This window comes from Corvus cornix, chromosome 3 (genome assembly GCF_000738735.6).
Source record: "Corvus cornix cornix isolate S_Up_H32 chromosome 3, ASM73873v5, whole genome shotgun sequence".
Lineage (NCBI taxonomy): Eukaryota > Metazoa > Chordata > Aves > Passeriformes > Corvidae > Corvus > Corvus cornix.
The window spans coordinates 13,485,364-13,511,794 of NC_047056.1; the positions used below are offsets into that span (position 1 = coordinate 13,485,364).

The 26,431-nt window shown below is 44.9% G+C and overlaps 1 protein-coding gene across 2 annotated transcripts; it reads left to right on the top strand.

Annotated features, from left to right (window-relative positions):
• Positions 1 to 1,172: 1,172 nt before the first annotated feature.
• On the top strand, positions 1,173 to 20,141 carry PSEN2 (presenilin 2). Of its 2 annotated transcripts, none has more exons than XM_039570120.1 (11): positions 1,173 to 1,255; positions 6,592 to 6,787; positions 7,517 to 7,746; positions 8,713 to 8,854; positions 9,717 to 9,784; positions 10,601 to 10,821; positions 11,669 to 11,767; positions 13,478 to 13,555; positions 15,149 to 15,268; positions 15,785 to 15,903; positions 17,705 to 20,141. In XM_039570120.1, the coding sequence occupies exons 2-11, from the start codon at positions 6,644 to 6,646 to the stop codon at positions 17,858 to 17,860; spliced, it is 1,377 nt and encodes a 458-aa protein (XP_039426054.1). In that variant the 5' UTR covers positions 1,173 to 1,255; positions 6,592 to 6,643; the 3' UTR covers positions 17,861 to 20,141. The 2 variants fall into 2 exon arrangements, with proteins under 2 accessions (XP_039426054.1, XP_010391793.1); XM_010393491.4 differs by lacking the exon at positions 1,173 to 1,255 and adding an exon at positions 1,896 to 2,075.
• The last annotated feature ends 6,290 nt before the right edge of the window (positions 20,142 to 26,431 follow it).

The window sequence follows — 26,431 nt, forward strand, 5'->3', positions numbered from 1 at the left end:
GTCTCCTTCATTACCATCTTACCCTTCATTCCCTTTGTATACAAGATCATCATAGGTGGCATGGAGCAAAGAGGAGTGTGAATCTCTGCTGTAAATACTCCCTGTGTCTGTGCCTGAGGTTCTTCCTGAAATGACAACAGCGGTAGAGGGAAATTGCCATGACTGCAGTTCATGTCTTTGCCCTCACAGATGATGAGCAAGTCCTACAGAGCTGCCAGAATCATCATTTCACTTGACTGCTGCTTGATAAAGCAATGGGAACAGAGGCAGGAGTGGTTTGTGTGCTGACTGAAGAGCAATTTCACCTATCTACAGGATTACCTTGCTTACTATCACGGGGGTTTTTTGGTTTGTTTTTTTTTTTTTAATTTTGAACAAAACCACTTACACTCTGAAAATAAAAACTCCCCACAACCATTGCAAATAGGATGAAATTGTGATTTTCCTTATTCACCCCTCTAATCTATAAACTGAGCAGAGGTCAGACACAACTCCAGCAGAACTATTCTTTAGCCATTTCCTCTGGTTTCTCTATTTACTCCTACACGCTTCTCTCTTATTATTATCCCTTTTATTCCCATCAGGATCTGCATGCTTGCATATCTTTTAATCTACTGAAGGGCTAAGTTGATAAGCATTTAAGCCTTCCAGTACCTGAAAGGAGTCTACCAGAAGGACAGAAATGGACTTTTTACAAGAACATTTAGTGACAGGACAAGGGGAAATGGATTCAGGTTTCGATTAGATATTAGATATAAGGAGCAAGTTTTTCACTGTGAGGGTGGTGAGGCATTGGCACAGGTTGCCCAGAGAAGCTGTGGATGCCCCATCCCTGGAAGTGTTCAAGGCCAGGTTGGACGGGGCTTTGAGCAATCTGGTCTAGTAGAAGGTGTCCCTGCCCTTGCAGGGGGTTGGAACTGGATGACCTTTAAGGTCCCTTCCAACTCCAGCCATTCTAGGACTCCGCGTGACCCGAGCCGGGCGCTCCGCCCGCTCCGCCCGCACCGCCCCACTATGGCGGCGCCCCCGCCTCACAGAGCGCCACCGGGCAGCGGGAGGGCGGGGACAGACGCCTTCCTATTGGCCGAGCCTCTTCCCGTTCTTCTCTTCTATTGGAGGAGAGTGGCCCGTAGGCGGGGACATTCGCTGAGCGACAGCTGTGGCGGCGAATGGGCGGGAGCTGCCGTCCCTCCCGGCCGGCGCTGGGGCGGGAGCCAATGGGAGCGGCGGGGGGCGCGTGCCGTGCCGGCAGCAGGTAAACAGCGGGGCCGGCCGGGGCGCGGGACCGGGACCGGGATGGGGACGGGGATGGGGATGCAGGATCGGGATCGGGGTAGGGATTAGGATCTTCTGCCGGCGGGATGCTGTGGGCTGTAGATGGGGCGGGACGGGACGGGCCGGGCCTGGCCTGGCCAGCCGCCGGCGTTCGCGCGGGGTCTCGGGATCGCCGCGCTCCCGGAGCTGCCTGTATCTCCGTGTGTGTATCTACGTACATATGTATGTTGTTATATAGGTGCATGTTATATATATAAAAATACATACTTCCATGTGTGTTTGTGTATGTACGTGTGTGAAAATATCTGTACACCTATTTCTCCTGGGCGGTGGCGGTGTTGCTGCCTGCCATCCCGGCTTTCATTTGGAAGCGCCTCCGGCATAACCTTCAGAGGCAGCCAGATTTTTAAGCGTTCAGAAGGGCAGCTGGGGAGCAGGAACATCTGCATGGGAGCAAGGTCTCCTCTGGCCTCCTGCAAAATCTCTGCCTGGCAGGGTGGGGCTTGTCGTGGGTTTTTTTTCCCCCTTTTTTTAAATGTAGGTGTTTGTTGTCTGTGTCTCCAGCCAGGCTGGCCATGCACTTGGATGAACAGGGAAGCAGGGAAGCAGTCCCAGCCCCGCTGTGTGCCTGTGTCCCCTTGGGGGCCCAAGGGAAAACAGCCACTCGGGTAGGACACAGGAACTCAGCCCCAACACAGGTGTCCTTGGATGTCCCCGAAGTGTCACCTCCAGCCCCTGCTGGCTCCGATGTCCTCAGCAGTACTGGGACCAATGCGAGTTGCTGCTCCCGCATGTGAAGTGTGAGCCGGGCTTTGAGGTTTTACTTGTGTTGAGTAGTTCTGCAGGGCTGTGGTGCCTTTATGCAGTGACAAGCAGTTGGCTGATAGAGTATTTGGGCTCAGTGCTGGCAAAATAATCTTTCTGACCCTCTCGGGGAGGGTCTGATTTCAGCTCTGCCAGCAGAATCGCCCTTTGGGGCTAAGTGTTGCGCCTTTCTTGCGGGACAAGAGAAAGCAGTGCTAGTTCAGCCAGAATGGAGAAAGAAAGCTACAAATCTTTTCAACTTCCCATATAATGTTGTGTTTTGTTATTTTTGTGTTCTGGGGCTGAAAGTGAGTGGTATTTGCACACTGAGATGGTGTTCCAAGTCCCCTGGCATTTTAGCAGCGTGCCCATTCTGACTTTATTTATTGGCAAGAACCTAGAAATCCTTCCTCCTAATTTTGGCCCCACCACTTAGGATTTCTTATAAGTTTGTTTCCTTCTCTTCATATTTACCGACAGCAGTGGTTGCCACAGCCAAAACTTAGGAGAACATCAGGCTGTCAGTATCATCCCAAAGCTTTCTCTTGATCTAAACATAGCAAAGAGAATACAATTCTCTTCATCTAATTGCCATCAAAGAGAACAATATGTATAAGGAGGAATTTTAACTCTCAAGTGGATAATTAAGTATTCTGCCAGGCTATAGCAGCTGTTCTGTGCCTTGTAGTGGTATTATTTGTGATGGATGAAATGCAAAGCAAAGGATTTAGATTGTTTGCAGTATGAAAATAAAAGGCAAACTGAGGCTAGATCTTAATGTTAGTGAACTGGCCCAGTTTAATCAAAACCCATAAGCTGGTTTATCACAGCTGAGGAAAGAGGTTTCTTGCATGAAGGACATCTGGAAAAAGAATCAGTGACTCCTGCTTCCCTTCAGGATTCACAAGACTGCTGTAAAGCAGGAGTAATTGTATTCCCACCTCAACTCCTCTAAGAAGCACTTACTACTGACCTAGTTTTTGTCCTCTTTCACTTTTGCCGTACAGTTTTGAGAGTTGGGTCATTTTGCTTTGAAGCATTGTATGATTTTTTGAATGGGACCTGATGGTTGGAGAGGCAGAGAGGAGAACGTTGCCTGATATAACTTAGTGCTTCAGTTTGATGATGGACTGGGACTTCATTCAATGTATTTGGTAGACCACACTCTAAAGCTTTCTGTGAATACAGATACAGCTTACATTTGTCTCAGTGCTCCATGTTTTCCACTCCTGAGCTGTCCTTCCCCACTTTTTCATCTCAGCCTGGAAAAACAGTCAATAGGCACAGATGTATTTGCTGTCATGTGCATGAGTAGGAAAGAAGGCTCCCTTGCTTTCCATTATGGTGTATGCAGCATCCTTTTGGCAGGCGGAAATCATCTCCACAAGATGTTTTTCCTCAGTTTAAGTAGTTAAATGAGACCAGAAAACAATGTGGCTTTGTAACACCCATGTCTTAGCTACCTAGTGCTCTGTGGCTCCCTTTTTGTTTGACAAGCAAGTCCCAGGCTTTCTGTTCTTTCCCTCTGCTCAGCCCAAAGGGTGCTGTTGTGCTGGGCATGTGTGTGACAGTGACCAGGCTGGTCCTTCCTCCCCTGGAGGTCAGACTGATCAAACCACAGCTCTCTCTGGCAGCCAGCACAGCTTTGGTGCCGGTTCAAAGTGCACCTCTGATGAATAAATAGTGGCATTAGACAAAATCCCTGCTGAGTCCATGGTGGGGCAGAGGGGGAGAGCCAGTGTTCCTGCCTCTGTAAACCATATGTCCAAGGCCCCTGCTTAGATAAGAGTCACAAAGCCATGCTTCCAAGGGTTTTGCAGACCTGAGGTGAGGGTGGGCTGCTTGTCTGGGAGTAAGCAGAGGGCTTGTCACCTTAAGGCTCAACCCTACTGGAAGGGGGATGCACAGTGCTCTGTATTCCTGGTGTGAGCGCTGCCACTGGGGCTGCTCCCAGAGCCTCTCTCAGGGCCAGCCCTACTGGGACCTGGCTCTGTGACAGCAAAGGGAAACAGGTGCCTCACTGTCTTTTCAAAAGCACTACCCAGCTGATGAGCACCTGGTGTTGGAGGGTGGTGGGACAACCCCTTTGGCAGGACAGTTTAGATCAATCTAAGGCAGCTGTGACTTCAGTGTCTGCTTGTTGCTGCCAGATCGCCCTTGCTACCTCTCAAGGCTGCTCGAGGCTTTCTAAGGCATTGAAATACAAGCGCTAGCCGGTATAAAGCTGAAAAGATACCTTCCACATCTGCTCCTGTAAAGTCTTGGATTTACTGGGGTGTGTTTGTGTCAACCCTCACTGTGTAAACAAGGGACAGTGAAGCTGTATTCAGGTCTGAATCTGCTTGCTGACCAGAAATATCATGGCACCTTTGCATGTCCATATACTTGCTGGGGGAGCATAGGAGGAAATGTCCTTAAAATTGGCTGTATTTCAACACGAGTTTATTTCTTCCCATGTAATTGTGAAGGTTAGTAATTGGCACTGTGGTTTTGCTATTGGTTTAACCCCTCCAGTGGGCATAAGTAGGGTGTTGAAAGTAGGGTAATTGGCTGCCCCTTTTAAATCCTCTGCAGAATTGCTCTCTTTATGTAGCAAAAATGATTTCTTAAATAATGTGAGAAGAAGTTATTCAGTATTTTCATTGGGTTGTTAAAACCTAAATATTCATCCCAAACTATCAGTGAGTAAATCTTTATTTATCTCCTCCCTGGTCTCTGACATGGGCAGAAGGTTTTGAGTTATTTAAATTCCATAGGTCACAGATCCTGTGGCATGCATAACTTATCCTGTTCTTCATCCAGAAATATGTCATGATGGAATGACTTTATATACCTGACCTCTTTTAAGACCTAAATCCTGTAACTGGAGGAGAGTCTAGTAACCCAGCTGTAAATTGTGAGCTGTCATGTGCTCAGTCAAAGGAGTGTGTTAAGCATCCAGAGAGGAGATTTTGGTCTCTGTAAGAAATAAGCACACAAGTGTTAAGCAGCTCACTTGGTAAGAATACAAGATTACTATGAAGCTGATAGGCCTGGTGTAAGGGTTAGCCCTGTTTTGTTTCCTATAACTGTACCACTTTTATCACCAAATGAGGAACAAAATGATATGAAAAAGCATGAGAAGCCAGGGGAGGTGCAGATGTCTGAAAAAATGTTTCACTTTGGTAGATTGAGTTGATGTTCTAAAATTTCTTGAAGATGCAGATATGTTGAGGAGGCTGTGAAAGAAAGGGGGATCTCCCACTCCTCCCTCTTTCCCTTCCTCCAAAGTGAATTTCAGTTTCTTCAGTGAGGAGCAAGAATATCTTACATATCTTCAAAGTATCTATTCTGACGTCTCAAGACAGTAGGGTGTGCTGGTTGGGCTGTGAATGTATGATTCAGATTTAAGTGACTGTATCCAAATCACGTGGCTTCTTCAGCTTCCTCTTCTATTTCCTGAGACACAGGAGCTTGGGTAAGGTTCTGTAGAGGTGTTCTGGTAGATATAACTGCTTACAGTGCATTAGAGGTATAGTTTCACTTGTGGACGAGTGGCTGAGTATCAGAAAGTGATTAATTACTTGCTTTGTTAAGCTGACGTAATAAATGCTAGAAGGAATTTTCCTATCAGCTGTATTTAAAACTTCCTGAAATCCCGATTTTAAGGCTGTTCTGCAGTGTTCAGGGCAGTGTACCTTCTCCCTCTGGTGTCTAGAAAGAAGAGCTGTTCCTTTCCTTCCTGCACTGTGTCACTGCTTTGTCTGCTTTTCTGCATAGCAATAGGTGAAAAGAGGCCAAGCATTTTTAGCCCCCGCATTTATTTTCCATGGTTTTGCCCATCCAAGTAGTTTTGCTTTTGATCACAAGACAACATAATTGTTCATAATAATTCTGTGATTCTGTGATAAGGGAAAACCCACAAGTGGCTGTCCATAGGAGACAGGTCTTTCCCTTGCTATGCAAACCTCTCTTTGTCCATGGGCAAAGAGAAGCACTGCTAATAAAATTCATCTGGTTAATAAACAGTCATAAGACAGCATGTAGCTCCTGATTAGTGGCTTATGTAAAGCTGAGACTTCAGGTTACTAAGAAACTTCTGCTCCTTGCTGATGCTCGCGGGAGTGTTGTGTAAGAGCTGAGCTCTCTGAGCTTCCTGACAGGCAGCCCGTGTATGAGGTGAAGCTGTGTTTGGCCCCTGCCAAACAAACACTGCGTGCTGAGAAACCTCCTTTGTGGAAGATAAGGTGTACTGATGGGAGAAGGGAAATAGAGGCAGCAAGCGTGAAAGCTGTGGCAAATACAAAGTTTCTTCAGTGCTGCATTTTGCTGATCTCTCTGCCTGCAGCAGTCCCAGCCACTTTAACAGAATGGATTGTCATGCCTGGGTGGGGGCAGGATAAATCTGCGGTTGGGAGAAGATGGAGCTGCATGGCATGCTGGAGCTTCCCTGCTGAATCCTCTTCAGACTTGCAGTTTTTTGCAGTGTGGTGCTCACTGTTTTCTTCCCCTCTGCTCTGCTTGTCCCCACAGCCTTGAGTAGTGCTTGGCTGTGCCCTCCTGAGGTCTCCCTCGGAAAGCGGCGATGATCACGTTCATGAACAATTCGGACAGCGAGGAGGAGCCCTGCAATGAGAGAACATCCCTGATGTCTGCAGAGAGCCCTCCAGTACCCTCCTACCAGGATGGCCTGCAAGCCTCAGAAGCAGGGGAAGCACAGGCACATAGGGTAGGTGTGTGTCCCTCACGGGGACATGGGGTGTGGTGACAGAAGTAGTCCTGCTACCCCTCAATCCCTCCTACCAGACTGGCTTCTAGGATTGGCTTTGGTCAGTGTTGTTTCCCTGGTGTCACTCTCAGCCAGCAGCAGCACTGCCTGTTGCCATTTCCTCCACTCTGACTTTTTCCCCATTTTTATCTCCATATATACTCCTCCCTTTTCCTTCCTTTTGGTAAAGATACAGGCTTTTAATCAGGACCTGATGCACATAAGACTGTTGCAGGATATCCTTTTTAGCCTTCTTGTTTTGCCAGATACCCTTTGTCTGCTCTGGTCAGATGCAGCTAATGTTAGAATAGAATCTAGTCCAGGTGCCAGTGAAGCAGCAGGGTAAAGCAAGCACAGCGTTGTTGGGAGAGGAGGAACATGTCAAGCTTATGTCACTTCAGATGACATTTTTTCTATCTAGTTCTGGGCATCTTGTCCTTTATGTTCATATGTCCATCTATATATTTGCACTGGAAGAGGCCCTCAGATACTTATGGTATTGGTTTAAAAACTCTGTTGCAACCTGTTTGCAATGGAATTTCTAATTGTATTGTTCAGTTGGTACCTGTCTATTAGGACTCAGCTGCTATGCTGTGGTGGCCTACAGCAGCCCTGTGAGATATGATGGAATGAAGCTTTGAACACAAAGAAAAGAAGCATCTTAACATATTTGCTAATACTTCTTTTCAGAAGAGGCGAGCAGGCAGCAGCCGTGGCCCGAACAATATCGCTGGTGGAGAAATGTCTGGCTCGGGTGTTCCAGTGAGAGAAAGCGCCCTAGAAAATGAAGAGGAGGAACTGACTCTGAAATATGGAGCAAAGCATGTAATCATGCTCTTTGTGCCTGTCACCCTTTGTATGATTGTTGTCGTCGCCACCATAAAGTCAGTGCGCTTCTATACGGAGAAAAACGGGCAGCTGTAAGTGGGGTCTGCAAACAGCCTGAGTATGTGGGACCCCCTGCTCCACACACACGCTCTGTGCATGCAGAGTGCTTCCTTGGCAGGCTGGGAGAAGCTTTACACAGGTAAAGGTGGCTGTAGAAACATACAGAGAGCTTACTAAAGTACGCTACGTTCACCTGTGCAAGTTTTTCCCATACCTGCATTATACTGATTCGTTAGCACTGTCATTTAGGGTGCCCTGAGTGAGGCCTGTGAGCAGCATAATAATGAAGCTGCTTCATTCTGCAACATAAAAGGCCCAGGCTGAACTCCTAGGCTGTTCACTCACTAGTTGGCAGCAATCAGGGAATAGCATGTTCATTTGGATGAGTGTCTCATTTCCTGGTGATATTTCTGGTTCCTAAACACTCATGGTGTGGATACGTAATTCCATCCAGCTCTTGCTGACAGTGCCTGGCTCCTGGGGCTCTGACTGTGCTTCATACATGGGGTGGAGAAAGGGGGACCGTGGTCCCTTGAACTGAATCAAACAAATCAAAATGGGGGGAGGAGTGTAGGGTGGTGAGAAGGGATAAAAGAGTCCAAGACTCTCCTACCAAGTGTGGAAAGAAAGGGTGTCCCCCATTTCAGAACAGCACCTGGGAAGTATCCTTATAATTATCATGGAGAGGTTCCAGAGCATGCAATAAAAATTCATGGCCTGCAGAGCACTTACTAAAATAAAGCATTTATACTCTAGGTCTTTTTGCTTAGAGCTCTGCCAGCCACAGCTGCTATGTAGGAATGTGCTTTTGAAAGCGACCACTAATCTTTAGTTGATAATTAACTTGAGCCCAGCCCCTTCAGAGGCTACATCTCATGTTTGATGTCCTTGGCAGTCCTACCTCCCTTTCTTTCCCACACACAGAGAGGTCTGGTTTTATCTGGGACAGGTGCTTAGAAGAGAATATATATACTTCATACTTCTGCTTTATCCTGCAGGATTTACACCCCTTTCAGTGAGGATACCCCATCTGTGGGCCAGCGTCTCTTGAACTCGGTGTTGAACACCATCATAATGATCAGTGTCATCATTGTCATGACCGTGTTCCTAGTGCTGCTCTATAAATATCGCTGCTACAAGGTAAAGCATTCATGCCAGAGCCTTTTCCACCTATGTGCTGTGAGCCTGGGATCAAAAGGGCCTTGCATGCCAGTGAGAAACAACAGGCACTGCACTGCCTCGTCCTCATCTTGGGCACAGCAGGAATGACTGTGCAGAAGCCTTTGTCAGTGGTGGCTCTGAATAGGCTTTGCTATTATTTTGTTGCTAATGGCATGCCCTTAAAAGCAAGGTCTACTTTGTGTTATTCAGGTCTGAGTTTTCTGCATCTGATCCAAATGCTTTGCCATTTGTACTTATGGACTAAGTTGTACCATTTACTGTGAATGCCTTCTATTAGGACATTTCAGACAAGCCTTGTGGAAACTGGTATTATTCCTGCCTGTAGAAGCTCTGGTGGAAGAGCACAAGGCTTGGAGGGAAAGGCACATTCAGGTTCTGTGGTGCCCAGGGAGTTCGTACATGTGGTACCAGCCCAGCATTTGAGCTCTGGCCATTCCTGCTTTTTAAGCTTGTCCCAAAGTTGGATTTTGTTTTACAGCCTTGGGCAAACCCCTCCTCCTTCCTAGCAAACAGAAAGAATGTGCTCACCTGTGTGAGCTAGCAGCCAGTATGGATACCCATGAAAATGCTTGGGACAGAGACTGAAAAAAACCCTAACCAACTGAAACCCAAACCAACTAAAACCCTAAGAGACAGAACATAAAATGAAACTGGGAGAACTGGGAGGAACTGGCTGTCCCTCCTCCCTCACTGACCATAGGGAAGGCAGGGTCTATGGACACTGGAACAGGAGTGCAGAAGGAGACTGTCAGGCTGCAGTTCTGTGACCTGTGCAGGGGTAACAGCCCCTACAATCACTGTCTCTTCTTGCCCTTGATAGTTCATCCATGGCTGGCTGATCCTGTCCTCTTTGATGCTGCTCTTCCTCTTTACCTACATATACCTCGGGTAAGTGGGAATGGTGCAGGTAACCTGGCAGTTCAGGGCTCCTTCACCTCTTTGCTGAGAATTCCCACTTTGAACAAGAAAAGGAATGTCTCCCCTTCTCCAAATGGACATTTAAGTGCTGTTAGAAGAAGACAGCTTTCTTTTTTAAAAAGTGGAAAAGAAGGTCTTTAATAGTCAATGCTTGATTTTACAAGAATTGCTGGGAAGTGGTACCGTGAGCATGAAATGAACAGGCTGAACCTTCTGGTACAGAGGCCCTAGATTATACATTGAGAAGCACGTGGAAAGGAACTTTATGTGCTGAGTTGCTTCTCTGATTTGTCTTTCTTTTTTCTTACGCAACATTGTTTCAAGCTCACTCCCTCAGCTCCCAGCTCAGGTGAAAGGAAACTTTCAACTTGTGGGTGACATTTGTTAAGACTTTTTCATTTTTAACTGTGAGCATATTGCACCTGGTCAGATGACACTGACAGGACTTCTTTCCTCTAGACAGTCATGTAGCCACAGGCCTATGCTCAGTTAAGATTTGAAATCCTGCTGGTGCAAACCCTTGGAATCGCTGTTGAACCGAGGACTAAGGCGGTGTGGTGCTGGTCTGCATCCACACACACAGCATCCATCTCAGGCAGGAGGAACAGAGAGCTTGGAGCAGCAACTGGCCAAAGGGCAGGTTCCCCTTTCATGATGAGAGTCGCTCTATTCTGCTTCCTCCTGGTGTAGTTGGGGGCTTGTTTGTTTAAGTACAGCCAGTGGGATGCTTCGCATGTCACTTGCTTTTACTGCTTTTTATAGCTAAATTTTCTTGTTGTATTCCAGTGAAGTATTGAAGACGTACAACGTGGCCATGGATTACCCCACTCTGTTCATAGTCATCTGGAATTTTGGAGCTGTTGGAATGATTTGCATCCACTGGAAAGGTCCCTTGCAGCTCCAGCAAGCTTATCTCATTATGATCAGTGCTCTAATGGCATTGGTGTTCATTAAATATCTACCTGAGTGGTCAGCATGGGTGATTCTAGGTGCAATCTCCATCTATGGTAAGTCTGGGTTGTGACTCTCAAGGTGTGGCTCCTGGAGAGGTTACTCGGAGGCAATCTCAGGACTTTGTATGTTCTTAAAAAAAACCAAACCCAACTTAATGGTGCTAAGAGCTTTAGAAAGAGTCAGATGGGCAATTAAGTTGATTCCCTGCCTTGTCTCTTGCTAACTTGATTGTGTAGGTAGTGTACTTCTACTGGGTCTTTCAGAGTGGATCACCAAGTCAGGGAAGGACTGAAGGACTGAACCTCACCCAACTGTGTGGTAGGGGTGGTTGGATTTTTATCAGTAGCAGGCCTGACAGTCTTGCAGGTTTTGTTTATTGTTATCAAGAGATCATGGATTTTGGTATGAGTTATAAAGTTTCAAGAGAACCTGCAGAACGAGAGGGAAGAGATCTGATGGAGGAGAGAGGGTAGGCAAAGAGGTACTGGACGAAAGGCCTTCCTTCATTCTTGTGAAACACAGAGCCAGTGTATGCAGTGATGGATTGTGGAATGTGAACAAAGCACCCCCACTCCTCTTCTAATTAAATTTAACATGTCAGTGAAATGCTGCTGTCTGCTTTCAAAGAACTCATGTGGTATTCTCAAGGGGCTTTTTATAGGATTAGCACAGTGAAAACTCTTATTATTACATTAAGGCTTGGAGATGGTATTTTAAGTGAACAGCACTTTCAGGGACTAGAACAGCAAGAGTTATGCAAAGTGGTAGAAAGTGCCATTCAGGAAATCATCTGGTTTATATGGATAGATGTAAATTTGAGGGGAGAATGTCTTCTTAAAGATAAAGACTGTAAAACACGCATGACAGTTCAAGATGAGATTGGTCCTTTTCTTTCTGCAGATCTGATGGCTGTTCTCTGTCCCAAGGGGCCACTGAGGATGCTGGTAGAAACTGCACAGGAGAGAAATGAGCCCATTTTCCCTGCATTAATATATTCCTGTGAGTAAGATTACAATGTTAATGTTTTTAGCCAGATTATTAAACTATTTCTGTGTCAAAGCAAAGAGTACTATCTTAGCTCTTTCTTGCCTTAAGAATGGTGCACTTTATGTTCTGGAACAGACCATTTATAGAAGGCCTTGTGTATCAGTTACAATGTTGCTAACTCTAATTAGCCAAAGGGAGCCCACATTTATCTTGTGAAGCTGCATGTTCAGAAGCACATTTACCCTTTCATGAATATAGTGCAGAATACGCCTCTTTCTTCCTGCAGACAAAAACCTGTGTGAGGTGAGCAGCAGTGTTTGCCAAGTTCTGTGATTAGGTGATGCTCCCTCAATATATTTATTCCTCATGGGTATGCTTTACACACTTTAAACATGTGATAAAGCTCCATGCTTCCTGCAGCCCCCTCTTGCCCTCTGTACTGTACAGATGGCAGTGCTTAGAATTTATTTGCTTGTTCGTTGTTTGGCTCCTCGCTTATCAAAGGGCTCCATTCCAAACAGAATCAGTCATCTCTTTCCTGGCTTTCTTGGGCTGTTTAACTACCACAGTGTCTGGTGCCTTTATCCAGAGGTGTCCACAGACAGGAGACTCAACACTCATGCGACCTGGACTTAAGTGCTTCATGGACCTCAGTGACTTTTTCATTACATCACCTTTAAGATGAAGGGTTATTCCCAAATGTTTGGTGCTAAGTTGAGGATGCCTACAACCTGTTTTTTTCTTCAAGCATTTAATGTTACATAAATGCTTTTATGTGTTCCAAGCAGAGTCTCAGTTCACCTCAGCTGCCCTCCCTTTTACAGGAGATTCTGTCACACTGACAATCTAGATGAAATCTCTCACATACTTTAGTTAACAAAAAGAGTTTTCCTAAAGGAGAATGCAGTTCAGCAAATGATAAATACCGAACAAAAAGTTGTCGTGCAGAACATCAGTGTCTCCATTGCAAGACCATGTTCTGTGGCTCCCTCTAGATGCAAAAACATCACCTTGGCTGAGCTCGTTGTGGAAAAGCAGGCACTATGTTTGCCTTGGCTTATTTTGTTTATCTTAGCTTCTATAAAAACAGGGAGACTGATGCACACTTAAATAAAAAGCTGATTTGAGTTCCCTTCTGCTGATTTCAGAATGACGTGTATTCCTTTTTAAATTAGGGATCCATCCCAAGAATAAACCCCTAAACATCGGTTGCTATTGGAACCAAAACAGAAATAGGCAATATTTTGACAGGATGGAACCAAAACAGGCAGACAGAAAACTTGCACTCTGACAACTCCTGTAATCCCTTGCTCGTGTGCTGTACCTTTAGCAGAACACAAGTAAGCTGTGTTAGTTAACCTCTGGTTACCTTTTGAATTACCATAATTCCCTGGGAAGTTGTTTTCTTTGAAGAAAGCAAGAAATCAGGAAGAAAACAAAGGAGATGAGGACGCTAGTTCTGGAATTTTGCTTTCTTTAATCCACAGAGAAGATTTTACTGACTCTTAGCTACTTGTGCTCTGGGACTTTCTTAAAGACTGAATGGATGCATTGCCTTGGCTTTCTCCCACCTTGCTGTCTCAGTGCCTAGGGAAACCAACTGAGTGTTTTAAAAGCATTTACAGGGCCAAGGGTTTGTATTTTTAGGGACAGCTAAATACTTATTTCCTCTGAGCTATAGTGGCCAATGTTTTATGCAGCCAATTTCTTTCTTTCTTCCAGCTGCTATGATGTGGACAGTTGGAATGGCAAAGCCAGACACAGCAGCAAGAGGAACAAGTCAGCAGACATGGGATGCAGGTTTGTTTGCATGTCCTTCTTCCATACAGAGCACTGTCCTACAGAAATAATGAATATGTTTGAGACTGAAAGTAAACATAAGCCCCTGAATCCTGATGGATGCATTTTTTTCAGTGTTGTTACTTGCAGAACTCAGTGTTGTTCAGAAACCTGCTGTTAGGACTGGCAGCTAAGATGACCGGACAGTGTAGGAAGCTCCACTATTCAGGTCACTTTTATTTAAAAAAAACCCAACGAAACAACAACTCAAACAGAAGTTGATGTTCAACTCACACCTTTGGTGTACTGAAGTCAAAGATGAAAGTGGGATGGGGGGGGTTATCATTTTCCTCACTGGGGGTGGTAAATTACAACATTGGCTCCTAAATGTGATAGTGATGAGCTGGTGAACTTCAGTGTGTTGCATTCAGACCAGTGCCATGGAGCAAGTGTACTTTTACCTCCCTGTAAGTGCAATATGGCTCTTTACCCTTGGGTACAGTCCTTTGTTAAGACAGTTACCCACCAGCAGCTGTTGTGATCCAAGTTTACATTGTAGCTGGTTCTGTGGTAATTTGGGTGCCTTTGCTTTTATCTCCTTGAGATGCAAATTAAACTGCAGTTTTAAGGTCAGTGAATAAAATCTTACTTGTGGTTTTGGGAGGACTTCCCATCTAGTCCTGTTGCACTTCAGAGATGACAATACCTTTGAATGTTAAAGCAATACATGCGTGCAAAGGTTTGATAACTGAACATGCTGCTTATTTCAGGATAAAGCAGCTGACATACCAAGGAATGGCAGGGACACAATCCTGCTGTGAAACAGGGCACAGAGCAGGCACAGACTACATGCTGAGGGGTACAGAACACTCTGTGGAAGCTCTGTGTGTCCCAGATCACAGTCTGCTTGCACCTGCAGCAGCACCAACCTGTCAGACTGACAGGGACTGAAGTGTTTGTAAGAGCTACTGAAAAATAGGAACTGTCAGATAGAGGCATGTATCACAGACTGGCTGCTTGCAAAAGTACTGCCAAAGGCTCTGTCAGATGTGCTTTAACAGGGGGGAAAAAAAAGTTACATTTGTGAACAATGAAATGTGTCTGCTTTCTACATGTGAACAGTCAGCTCCAATGTCAGTGTGACTCAGGACTTCTCTCATAAATGGCAGTCCTCTTAGTCATCCATTTTTATCATATGACTAGTTAGGGAATACCTGAGCACCTCCACCCCAAAGGTATAACACTGTGGGAATGCACATTAACTTTAGTGGGTTTTACTTGTCATTCTGGCCTGTGCAGAGCAGTGCTAGGTCTGTGAACGTGCTCACTTGTTAAAGCCATTGAGCTCCTGGGTGGCTGCCAGAGAAGCTGGGAACTTGCACCCTTCTGACTGTTCCAAGAAATAACACAACGTGTTTCCTCAAAGCCACTAAATGTCTCTGCTTCAACTGGTCCTGATGGTCACACCTCCAAGAGATAAAGGGTTTATCCATTGCAGGGCAGCTTCACAGGAGTGTGGATTTCATGCACTAAAACACGTTATAAACGTAGCTGTCTCTTGTGTTTCTTTTTTTTTTTTGTAATCCACTCTTGGCCTGTATTTGTGGAACCAAGCTGAGGATGGGAGAGAACACCTCAGGAGCCCTTCACATGCAGAGTCCCAGATGTCAGAGACGAGGAGTCCGGTGCCAACCCGCCCCGTCACTTCTTTAGAGGAGCTCGAGGAGGAGGAAAGTAAGGGAAGCTTTATACCTCGTTTGCAGTGCAGTCAGAGCCTGACATTTTTACTCTTTGTGGTTAACACTCTGTTACCTAGTTTGGTCTAATCACAGTTAATTTGAAGAGTTGTGCTCACTGAGCAACAAAGATCTTGAGTCTTGACTGTGTATTACCTCTTGCTGCTGCAGGATCTGTTCTGGGATTGTGGTTCCAGTGACATCTGTTGGCTACGTGTACAATTGAAACAGTTCCTTCTTCCCCTTGACTCCTGTCCCTCTCTGTCCCTGTGCTTCCTCAGCTGGTTTATTTGTAAAGCGGCCCAGGGAAGCACCTCAGAGAATGAGGGAGAACAAAAACAATTAGTGGGAGGAGGGGCTGGAAGTCTCAGTCTCCTTGGGAATGTGTGGGTCCAGGCTGGTAGCCAGGACTAGGAACCTTTACCTGCTCCCCAAGGGACAAGAATTTGTTTGGGAGGAAGCAAAACAGGAGGCTCAGAATTAACACTTGTTTTCTTTCTCCACTTCTTTCCAGGGGGTGTGAAACTGGGCCTTGGAGACTTCATATTTTACAGTGTGCTTGTTGGGAAAGCAGCTGCCACAGCTAGTGGAGACTGGAATACAACACTGGCCTGCTTTGTAGCCATTCTCATAGTAAGTGAGCAGCTTTTAAAAGGTCTGTCACACCCTGTTCAGCACAGCAGTACCAGCAGCTGAGCACTGCTAAATCAGTCCAGGTAACATGCCAGATATTTAGGAGTGCTCTGTCTCTAGGCTTCAAACAGCCACTGCAGCAGAATGATCCAGGCTAATCAGAACAGAACCAAGCGTGGAGATGGTGGGGGTGAAGCAGCCCCAGGGAACTGCTGGTGTGTTTGCTGCAGCCACAAGAGTCAATATTAGGAACTCCACACTGATTAGCAAGTGTAGTTGAAAAGGTTAACTCCGTTATGCTGAGGGGAGCTGATAGATAAGAGGGCGAAGACCTCTCTTACTCTACTATTTGAACTTGAAAAAATGAGAAGGAAGGAGACTTAAATCCATGGAAATTATCAGTAAGAGCAGATGACTAACATACTCTTAACTGCTAAAGGAGTCAGTCCTGCCAGGTCTAATGAACACGCAGTCAAGCTTCCACCTGGGTGGAAAATAATTACTCTGCACTTGCTGTTTACCTCAACATCCTCATGGAAACTAACCAGAAAGGCAACAGCAGGATTTTTAGAAGGTAAAAGAAAATCAATTACTGTGTCCTTCTTTGGCCCCCATTTTCCTACTTAGATCCCAAGCACAGTGCAAGTGACACTTTCACTTGTGAAGACTGTGCACCAAAAAGCATGAAAACTAGAAATGAGCTGCATTCAGTGTAGCTTGCTGACCCCACAGATCAGAGAAACCCATAGGATCACCAAGCTCCATATGCTGTAGTCCAGCACAGAGTCCCTTTGCTGGGGGAAATGTTCTTGCTCATCCATCTTGGGAGGCCAAATGCCCCATTCTGTGTCTTTTTTGGTGCTGTTAAAACTTGTTCTGTCTCCTTTTGCAGTTTCATAATCTTGCCTGCTACGTGACTTTCTGGTTCCCAAAAATGTCCCTCCAGTTTCCCAGCAGTAAGCACATCTTAAAAGGGAGATGAGATTTAAAGAGCAGGTGTAGGCCAGATGTGGTCCCTGAGAGAGTAAGAAAAGAACTACAGGCTCAGGTGGATTGTAAACAAATTTGCAGTCTAGAAACACTGATGAAAAAAAAATTTCAAATCCTGTCTGCTGATCTTTAGCTAGTGGATATTTTTGGAGCCCAGTGTCTTTGAAGTTTTGTCATCATGGAAGAATTAAAAAGGGCTCTGAAGAGAGAAGGAATTAATATCTAAAGGCACTTAGCCATACTATCTACCCAGAATATACAACAGCTTCCTCACATGCTCCATAAAGCAGATCTTGGCCTGCTACCCAGATAAAACCAGAACTCACCCATTGTAGTAAGCAATCCAGACAAAAGAACAGCAGTGGATATTTGATATCGCTTGGTTGGTTTTTTGTTTGGTTGGGTTTTTTTGTTGTTTCTTTTTTTACCCTAAGGGACTTTGTAAGCTGGGAATATAAGTATGATTTAAGTGCTTTTGTCTGCTGGATCAGTGCTTCATTCATAATGGCACAGAATAAGCAGTAAAATAATCTGTAAAGCAGTTAACCTCTCAGGGTCAGCTGTACCTCTGCATTTGCTGTTTATACCACTTTCTCAGCAGAGAGCTGTGCTCAAGATTGCTGAGGAAAAACCTGGCCAACTTGTGTGGAAGATGAAGCTGTGGGCAAATACACATAATGCTGCTGGTAGCTCAGGCTGGCTACAGTGCATATAGATAATTATCTGTATGTTGGCTTGTTGGTGACAGATATTTCTGGTTGTCCTACTATTATAATACTCCTTGTGTTTTTTATTCTCTTCTCTCTGACAGGGTTTATGCCTAACACTTTTACTACTGGCTGTTTTTAAGAAAGCACTGCCTGCTCTTCCCATCTCCATCACCTTTGGCTTGATCTTCTACTTCTCAACAGACAACCTTGTGCGACCATTCATGGACACCCTGGCCTCCCACCAGCTGTATATTTAGAAGAAGTGGGAGTTAGAGGATTCTTTTTCAAGCTTTGCTGTGAAGTATGGTACAATGTTTGGAATAGGTCATAAAGTTTTTACACTTAGTGCCATATATTTGTAAGGAAAACACTAATTCTGTGACATGCTGTGTACTAAAAATCTAATAGTTACGTGTTGAACTGAGATTTTTCACAGGACTCTTGGTGAAAAGCCTGGCTCCTTGCTGATGTCAGAGTGTTACTTTTATTTTATTTGATGTGCACAATGGCTGTTGTGAGCACAGAAACCTGTATGTGGCATGGAACACTGGAGAGGTGAGGGGTCTGATCTTTCAGGAGCTAAGTAAGGTGTTTTAGCCCTGGAACTGCAGTAAACTTTAACCATACTCTAGAATTTCTAAGTCTTCACACATTTGAAGTGTTGTGCAAACACGAGGTGCAAGTGATTGGAAAAGCACAGCAGGCAGCATGCACAGAGCAGTGTGAGCATTAGAGAAGTGAGGCTGAACCTCCTACACTGGCTGCTGTGCACACAGCATCTGTCGAAATTACCCCAAAGGCCTGTTTATTCTGACCTTAGTTAGACATAGTGAGCCATGAGGGATCGAGACAGGATGTCAGTGGTGGGGTGTTTGGAACATCAGGCTCCTGGCTCTCAGCACATCCACCACTGCAGCAAGCAGCTGGTGCAGGCAGGGCTGCCCCTTCCAGTGCATCGGATCCGCAGCGTGTGGAAACAGATACTGCTCTCTGCTCACAGCGTTTTATTTTTTAGGAAATATTCTTCTGGGTCCATACTACAATCCTGAAGGTAGAAATGACTGAAGAACTCCAGTAAATCAGACCTGTAACTTACTGTGTGTGTTTTTGGTCTCATTTCTGTGCATTGTTGTAACTACTCCAAAGGAGGATTTACCTTCCCTTTATTAAGAGGTCCTCTCTTACACTGATTGAGACTTGGTTTACCTAGGTTTTTGTACTGTTTAAAGATTATTTTTTTAATTACAAATCTCAAAATAGCTATTTAGTGTTAAAGGAACTCTTTTGGAAATATCCAGTCATAGTTTGTATCAAAATATTGGGGTGCAAACTTTAATCTGTTGTTGCATTACTTCTAGGAATAGCTATACACCCTCAAGTGAGTTCATTAAGAAAATCACAGTGCTTGATGTCAGTAAAAATATATATAGGAAACACTGAACCTTTATGTTTTGTCCACCTTTGAAAATAATTTTATTTCTACTCTTTCGAGTCAGTTTTTCAATAGTAGCCAAAGTTCTGTGATTTTTTTTTCTTTTCTTTTTACTTGTGTCTGTTCCTCAAACAAGCTCAGTTTTCTCTGACAGCTGATCAACGTCAGTAGATGTAACATTATGTGAGATTTTGTGAGTAATGCAATGTCCTTGAGAGACATAGAATTTAATTGCTGGAAATACTTTTTAGCTAAGGCTTGGAATTACACATTTCACATTTTTAATGTAGTGCTTTTTCCAATAGACCTGTTCAAGCTCATTTGCTTTGATATTTAACAAGGACATCACACAGGTGATTCAGACTAATTTTTAAAAAGTGCGTAAGGGTTTTTATGAGGGGGGTGTGTGTGTGTGTCTGTGTGTGTCTCAGTCTGAACAAGTGTGATTCTTGCTCTTTGTTTGTTTTCCATCTTAATTTCTCACATTTGCCATGTTTGAACTTAACAGCTGCAGACAGAGTTAACTATTACTAAAAGATATTTCCTTTGGAAATGTAAATCAGTAGAGCTTTGTTTGCTGATTTTTATGGTTTATGTGAGAGTTGCTTTTTCTGTTTGCTTGTTTGCGTTTGTTCTTTTTAACTACAACAGTTATGGGGCCAAATGGGACTAGAATCACTGGCAAACACGATTTTACTTTTTGCATTGCATGGTGTAGAGAGGATGTGAATTATTTGTATATACTGAAAGAAAAATCCTGCTTGGCTTATCAGGGCTGTAGCATATTGTTAGAAGCTATTTCTATGAAAGCAGAGTTGGTACTTGAAGGAAACTGAGAGGGAAACCTTCACAGCAGAAAACAAGCTTGCCAAAGACTGGCCTTCCACTGAGGAGTTCTGCAGAACTCACAAGAGTTGTAATTTAAAAGGTAACTGAGCAAGAGATTCTGGCAGTGCAACAGAATGTATTGGCCTGGTGAGTGATAGGAGTATCTCATGGATATACTGGAATGGTTACAATTGTGTAAAAGTTCATATGTATTTACTACAAATATATATTTATGTTTGTGTGTGTATATACACCCAGACACGCAAATTTTAAAATTACATGGACCGATTTCTCATCTCTTTGGACATTTTCACCTGTGCATAAAGTGGAGTTTTGTTCGTGATGTTGACGTTGTGCAGCGTGGCCTAAGATGTGAAATGGAGAGGGCAGGATTTACTCTACTCATAATTGGTTACTACGTGAGATACTGACTCAGTGAGCTGGCATCTTGAGTGAGCAAAGCATTTGTCTGCCTAATGTGTTCATTCACTGGTATCCACTTGCTGCATGCTCTGAAGAAATCCTCCTGTCCCACTGATGTGCATCCCTGAAACAGCACAGCTGCCAGGTACACTGGGGTGACACCTTTCTTGATGCTGGTGTCACCCAACATCTGAAGTCCTATAGGAGGTGCCGTGTGTTGGCATTTTCCTGTGTGATCCCAGTCACACTCACCCCTCCTCTCCAGTCTGAAATGAGTGTTTCATTGCATCTGGTCTCAAATGTAGCTAGGGCATACATCAGTCTTTAAGATCTAAGATTGAAGCTAAGTCCATGAACAAAAATGTAGTGGTGAGCCTGCCTAATGCAGCCCCCCAGTGAAACTTTTGGTGGGAGGTCTGGAGTTGTTTTGTCTAAATGTCTGCTGTGTGTCAAAGACTGGAGATGAGCTCTGCCCTGCGAGGATGCACAAGAAGTAGCACAGTCATAATGAAAAAACCAGAAACAGGATAGTTCTTGCAGAAGCACAGATTTCATTTGATACCTATGGTCTCTTTCATAAAACCTGACTTCAGGCTCTTTGTTCTTGCCTTCATAGGTACTTCAGTTAATCCCACTGTGTTTACTTTCCTCTGCCTTGTAACTCAAACTGGGTTTTGGTTTAAATTGAATATATAGGTGTTTGGGGTTTTTTAATTGCTTCCCTCAGTCCCTGATCTCCATTTCTGCATTAGAAATGCTCCTTGGCAGCCACGGGAGGGCAGTAGGTCTGTGTGGAGAAGTACCAGCCATTTTGAAGTACTCTGCTCTGTACCCTTTGTTTTTCAGAGAGGCTGAAGGCCCTGGAGTCTCTTTCGTGGCAGGAAAAAAACCAGGCAGGCACCCCACACCCCAGTACAGCTGCAGTTTTGGCCCAGCATGGGGGAGACTTTCAGTGAGAACAAGCTCACACTGTACCAGAATTCATTTAAAACCAGCTGTTTTCAGTGTGGTGCCATGTTCAGCACTGCAGCCCTGGGTGAGGTGCTGCTGTGACATTGCACACTCCATTTTGTTTGGGTTCCCTCCCCCCCCCTTTTTTTTTTTTAATAAAGTATCCAGTCCTAGTTTGACTCCTCAAAGCCCCAAGCATAAGTCAGGGGCTCCTCCAGGCATTGCTAAATTCAATTTATTACATAAAGATTTCTTCTGAGCATCTTCAAGAAGAAAAGGAATAATTACACTTACTGATTTGTCATTCTTCTTCTCACTTCCAGTCTCCTATCCCAGTAGGTCTTGCTAATCTGGGGGGAAAAAAGAGTACACAGCTGTCATTCCAGCTCTTGGCACTGGGAAATCTAGGGACAAGCTAGATAATGTTGGACAGCGCTTTGAGCAACATGGTCTAATGGAAGGTGTCCCTGCCTGGAACTAGATGGTTTTTAAGGTCCCCTCCAACCCAAACCATTCTATGATTCTCTGTATCCTCAGGAGGACCAGGGGATATCTAATTTTCTTGAACTCAGTTGTTTTATAAGAAAGCAGCCTGGAGAGATGTGGTATCTTTGCCAGAAGCTGTCCCGCCACACTATTTGTATGCCCTCTAACACACCTTGCATTCCTCACTGAATTTATCCTTTCTCCCCCTGCCCTCAGTCAGATAAAGTGATGTGAGCTTTTCCCATTCTACAAGTGGGAAACAAAACAAGAGAGCAAATCATAGAATCAGAATGGTTTGGGTGGGAAGGGACATTAAAATCATCAGTTCCAACACCCTCCTATGGGTAGGGACACCTTCTACTAGACCAAGTTGCTTTATCCAGCCTGGCCTTGGGTACTTCCAGGGATAGGCATCCACAACTTCTCTGGGCAACCTGTGCCAGTGCCTCACCACCCTCACAGTAAAGAATTTCTTCCTAATACTGAATCTAAACTTACCCTCTTTCAGTCTGGAGCTATTCCCCCTTGTCCTATCACTACATGCCCTCGTACAAAGTACCTCTCCCTCTTTCTTTTGGGCTCCCCTCGGGTACTGGAAAGCCACATGACCATGCTGGGTTTAAGCTTGGATACATAAGGAAGATCTATCCACAGAGAGTTAAATCAGGGCATCAAACACCATCACACATGTTACTATTATTTCTTTTCTACATATTCCTTTGCTGCAGGTTTGCTATTACCCATCTTTTGCCACTCTAAATGCAAGATGTTTGCCCTGAGCACTGAAGGAGTTAAGTAAATATGAACTGTTGTCTTCTTTGTGCAACACATTTGACAGGTGCCCAAGAGCACAATTTGGGAGGTGTCAGTGCTCAGCACTATTTGTGACTCAGTATTAAAAAGATATAAATAAACAGAGACACTGAAGTGGAACTAGCTAAACTCCTTGATACAGAAACCAGAGACAGGTACAGGGCCAAGTAGTTGGAATGGAAGTTTTCCAAAACCGGGAACTGTTTGAGCCCTATCAAATGCAGCCTGATGTAAGTGACAGCTCCCAAGGCCAACTCGGGATTAGATCTGTGCAGAAATAAATGCCAGGAAGCCTGGCACTGCTGAACTTGCCTTGCAGAAGGGGGTGGAGTAGGAAAAGCATTAGGCCTATTTTCTCCTGGATCACTGGTTTCTATGATTTGAAGGAGACCTTGCTCACCCTGGTATAAAATATGAGTAACTCACCAGCTAACTTGCATTTAAGCAGACCAGGAACAATGTATTAAGTGAAAGTGTGGAAAACTGATCCAGCCTTTTTAACTTATGCCATACCATCTTCAATCTCTACAAAGCTTAATACAAGCATTTAAAATTTTCCCTGACTTCATGGAGCTGCATCTGTGTATGAAAGAATGTGAGCCTTCCTTGAAAACTGGTGTAAGACGAGCAAGATCCCTGGAGCTGAAGGTAGGTATTCAGGATTATTTTAAAAGCTACCTATCCTGTGTACCAACAGATAGTTAGTAGCAATAAAATGCCAGTAGCATTAACAGAAGTGTTCTGAACAGGAATGTCATCCCTTTATCAAGCCAGAAAAGACATGCCCTCTCTTTAAGCCCCTACCAAATACAGCCTTTGTCTCATTCTGGGAAGTTCAGATTTGAGCTATTTTTGTTCCCCAGCTATTGTGCTAATACTCTTCCTGAGTGTTCTGTTGAAGTTTCAAAAGGCATGAAAACTGTTTAACTTTCTTCTTTAATGTGGAAAAGAATTGTCCTAATTTCTGTCCCTGTGTGATTTGGGTGGGCAAGCAAGAATGAAATGGCAAATGCACCAAATGAGGACTTAAGCAGGATGGGGAAATGAGGGCATTTAGCATGTAAAGGGTTAAGGCACCTTCTCTGCTAACCGTGGTAGGTAGCACTGCCATGAAGTAGGAGGGCTGCTGCAGAGCACAACGGTGAGAACACCTGTATTTCAGGAAAGGAACCCCATTTCCAATGCTGGGAAAGCAGACCACCAGCTGAACTGAAGCCACAGTTGCTACAGTGCATGGAGTGGATGGCGCAGGGTGTAGTCACTGTCTGGGCTGCATCCTTAGATACTGTACCTGGTGGGACTGCTGAAGGAAAGGATCATCTCTGTGCTCACACCTTGGGCTCCTCCAGGCTAGCAATCTCAGAAGTGTCTAAGAGTTGATGGGAAAGTGAACCTGCAGTGCTGGTTCTTAGCACTGCTGGGCCTGAAGGCAAACCCCAAAATTTTCCCTGCACACTAGCACAGAGCACACTGAAATTACTCTGCTGTGCTTCCACTGAGGCTTTCCAAGCACTTCTTTAGGCATCAGGAGCACGACAGAGCAGAAGAGTGCCATTAGCCCTATTTTACAGATAGGAGTTGAATAATTTGCTCAGGGTCAAATGAAGGGCTTAACCTGGATGTCTGGAGCGTCTCTCAATCAGTCACTCCTTCCAGAGGCTCGTTAATTGCTGGTGTCTCCCTCTTAGTTGCACTCTGGTACGTGTCAGTCAGGATGTTCTGCCACCAGTGGGTCTCTCTGTCCAGGAATGCAGACACAGATGTAGATAGCAGAGGTTAGATTATGCAGTCCTGCTCAAATGGTCTCTGGAATTGGATTGATAGCCACAACAAAGCAGGAAAAGGGTCAGTCAGCATCCAAAGGTAGCAACAATCCTGCTTTCCTGTGCTGGTTTTGGCTTTTGGTTTTTGAAGCCACAACATCCCTGCAGACTGACTGCTAGAGGTAAATTGTCATGACTATCTGTGAATCATTGTCTGGCAAGTGGATGGAGGTTATGAGTTTGTCCATTTGCCACACAGGCACTCAGAAACACCCTGCAGCTTTCCATGTCTCCATCCCACACCTTGCTGTGTTTTGGAGTAGCAAGGCAGGAGGCCAGGAAGCCAGAACAAGTACTGGGTTTCAGGGCAGTGAAAGAAAACACGGTGTCTTGGGGATGATGCCAGGCTAGGGCAAGGTGGCTCACTGCTCTCCAGATCTGTGAGACATGGCGATGCCCTGCCAAAAGCTGGGGCAATGGCTGAGTTTGGCAGCACACTTTGCCATTAACCAGCAGAACTATGATGACTAGTGTTAATTCTTAGTTCCAGTAAAGTGTTCAGAAATAACCCTGTTTCCCCCATGTTCTCTGGCTCCAGCCCGCCTTCCTGCTTAGAACAACTCTGCCCAAACTGTTCAGATAACCCTTCTGTCCTTGGCAAAAGGCTTTTCAGAGCAGCTAAATGCAGGCAAAGGACTTGTTTCTGTTTGCCTAGCTTCAAAATTAATTTGCCATGTTTGTCCAGGGGGTGAATTGCTTTGCCAGTTAACATCTGTAACGTGAATCCTGGCTGGAAGCTACAAAGAACTGAGCCTTTCCACTTGTCCATGCAGGATCGATTGAGGTACATGTAAACAATCAGGTGCCAAGGCGAGAGAGCAAAACACCAAACTATGCAAGCCAATGCAATTTACAATGAGCAGAAACAACTGATCTGTTTAGCCCAGACAAAGAAGAATTACAGACTGGGTAATGTTTAACTGAGTCCAACAGAAAAACAGAAATGCCATATTCTTGAGGTACACAGCTGCTAGTCAGGCTGCTGTATTCTTCATCTCGTTCAAAATGGCTTTGCTCAACACTCATAAAAAGCACTGTTGTGCAACACAATTTGAACTGGCAAGTATAATATTGTGAATGTTTTACTATATCAATTGCTAAGGTGGCAGGGGCAACAGTGCCTGTCCTTGCCCTGCACTGTCCCACACACTACCCAAAGACAAGGACTGGTATCCTTTTCTTCCATTTAGTGCTTGTATCTGCAGCCTCTTCACCTGGCACTGTCCTTCTCTTAACGTACTCCACCCCCACGGGCACGTCTCCAATTCCCAAAGCACCCAGTACCCACTTGGCACCCACGTGGTGAAGTTTGGAGCAGAGGTGGGTGTCACGAGGCACAGCCATGCCTGGCGTGGTGGTGTTTTTATGGTGTTTTCATGGCACAGCCCTTTCTGGCAGTCTCCTGTCACTGAGGAACATGATGTGGCTTAGGCTTGTTGTGGCTTGTCACCACCTCACCCTGACAGTAGCACCTAGTTTTGTTTTATTTCATCACCTAAAGTGAGAAAAAGAATCCATGTACCTATATGCAAATTTCCAGTTGTGAGAACACAATTGCAACCCTTCTTCTTCCCTGGTTGGAGAGAAAATCATGTTATCCAGCATGCTGAGCATGTGTGTGAGGGTGGAGGAGAGGAGCAAACCCCAGTGAATGACAATGAGGCTGTGATCTGCCTCACATCCCAGAGAAGAGAAATCCAGGAGCATACTGTTTAAAATGCCTGAAAAGTAGAATTGTTACCTTTTAGAGATAACTCTGGCATTGTTGGGCCTGTACCCACCTCCTGTTAAGAGTTCAGTCTTGTACACAGTCAATGCCCTGGAGCTGTACAGTATGAACCACAAAAACCCTGTCCAGAGCCACTGCAGCCTGTTTGGGATAGGTAATAGCAGGAGACAAGAAATGATTGGGTCCTAAGCTTTGCTACAAATGCTACCAAAAGGGCCTCTCAGGCCCTATTATTGGAGATAATAAATCACCTCAGTGGTCTGACACCCTTCATCCTTCCTTCCCCAAAGCAGCCCCTTTCTGGGTGATATGGAAAGGAGGGAGGTGTGAGCAGGGGCACAGA